Source organism: Limulus polyphemus, unplaced genomic scaffold (genome assembly GCF_000517525.1).
Source record: "Limulus polyphemus unplaced genomic scaffold, Limulus_polyphemus-2.1.2 Scaffold952, whole genome shotgun sequence".
Lineage (NCBI taxonomy): Eukaryota > Metazoa > Arthropoda > Merostomata > Xiphosura > Limulidae > Limulus > Limulus polyphemus.
Genome location: NW_013666562.1, coordinates 112,785 through 114,233, shown reverse-complemented (window position 1 = coordinate 114,233; position 1,449 = coordinate 112,785). Strand labels below are relative to the sequence as shown.

At 33.0% G+C, this 1,449-nt stretch overlaps 1 protein-coding gene across 1 annotated transcript in view; it reads right to left on the bottom strand.

Moving 5' to 3' along the window:
- Positions 1 to 1,449, bottom strand: part of LOC106461404 (sorting nexin lst-4-like) — an 87,576-nt gene that overhangs the window by 37,707 nt on the left and 48,420 nt on the right. Inside the window, exon 7 of the mRNA XM_022388354.1 lies at positions 1,059 to 1,173. Within this exon, the coding sequence (XP_022244062.1) occupies positions 1,059 to 1,173 (115 nt within the window). The remainder of the gene's footprint in view (positions 1 to 1,058; positions 1,174 to 1,449) is intronic.

Below are 1,449 nucleotides of genomic sequence, written 5' to 3'. Positions count from 1 at the left end.
TTGTATGAATTAGAAACTCAAATTGCCAATATTGACATATAGAATATAAAATAAGAGCCTCATATCTTTTCAATTTGCTAAGATATTGCTCACGTAATAAATCAAACAGTGGCAACCCCACTTCTTTCCATTTTTGGAAATGCTCCCTTATATACAAATTGGCAATTTCACAAATTGCCAATAAATCCATCTGATATTTTATATCATTTATAACGAAAAGAAAGACAAAGTTTTAATCTATCGAATGACATATGCGGTCTTCAAGAAATTAATGTAGCGTTTTGGAACACTTTCGTTAACCATCCTCCAAGAAAAAGAACATCACGTATAATAGTTAAGCGTACTGTCACGTTAGTATAGCCTATAAAATGTGTAAAGTTTAGTATACTCTAACCCCTTATAGTAATGGTACACGACGAGACACATTTGGCATGTAATGCTGTTTGAATACAAGAAGGGAAACAACGACTCTGTAGCCACAAAATATCAAAGAAGTTTATGGAAATGTTTGGAACATTTGTAAGTGTCAACAATGGTTCAGCAAATTTCGTTCAGGTGACTTTAGCCTTAAAAACTGTAATGGAAGGGGCCGACACGTTGGAATTGATATTGATGTTCTGAAGATGCTTGTTGAGTCTAACCCAAGGCAACACACTTGTTAAATGGCCCTGAAATTGCATGTATATCATGAAACAATACGCAAACATCTAAGGAATATGGGAAAAATCCATAAAGAAGGTGTTTGGAAACGATGATCATCGGAAAGTTCATGAGGCACCCATGTGACTTACTGATTTGCGTATTAAAATTGAGTTAAGATAACACACTCAATCTTCTGTATATTCAAAGCTGAATTTCACAGGTACATTTCTCATATGGAATGGATAAGCCTACGTATATGTTCTTTATCATATAGTAACTTTTAATTTAATGGGAAGAATATTACAGGATTTCTACTTATCACTTCTTCAGATTATTAGAAAACTTTATTTCACCAGTAACTTGAATTCCAGTGGTATATCCACCATTTATGGAAAAAGCAAGTGAATTAAACTTACCTGAAACCTGTTTATCTGGCAGTGGTGGTATAGGAATTGGAGTGAATTTAGCTTCCAACCGTTCATGAAGCCAGTCAAAATGCTTGTATCTCCTACTAACTTGTATGTTGTTAAACTGCCAATCAAACAAACATATAAGTAAATTCAAGGAAACTATTTAAAAGTAAGAAAATATGAATTCTCCTTCTTATCTCTCTATCTATATATATATATAGTACAGTAATGGAAACATTAAAATCTAACATTTCATTCTGAGTTATTAAGGTGTACAAAAAATGTAGATGTAAGGACAGATTAACTACCAACTGATTATAACTGATGCATTCGACTGGATTCCCTACAAGTAAACATCCTGGATGATGCAGTTTGTTATATGCATTAGAAAAGAAAC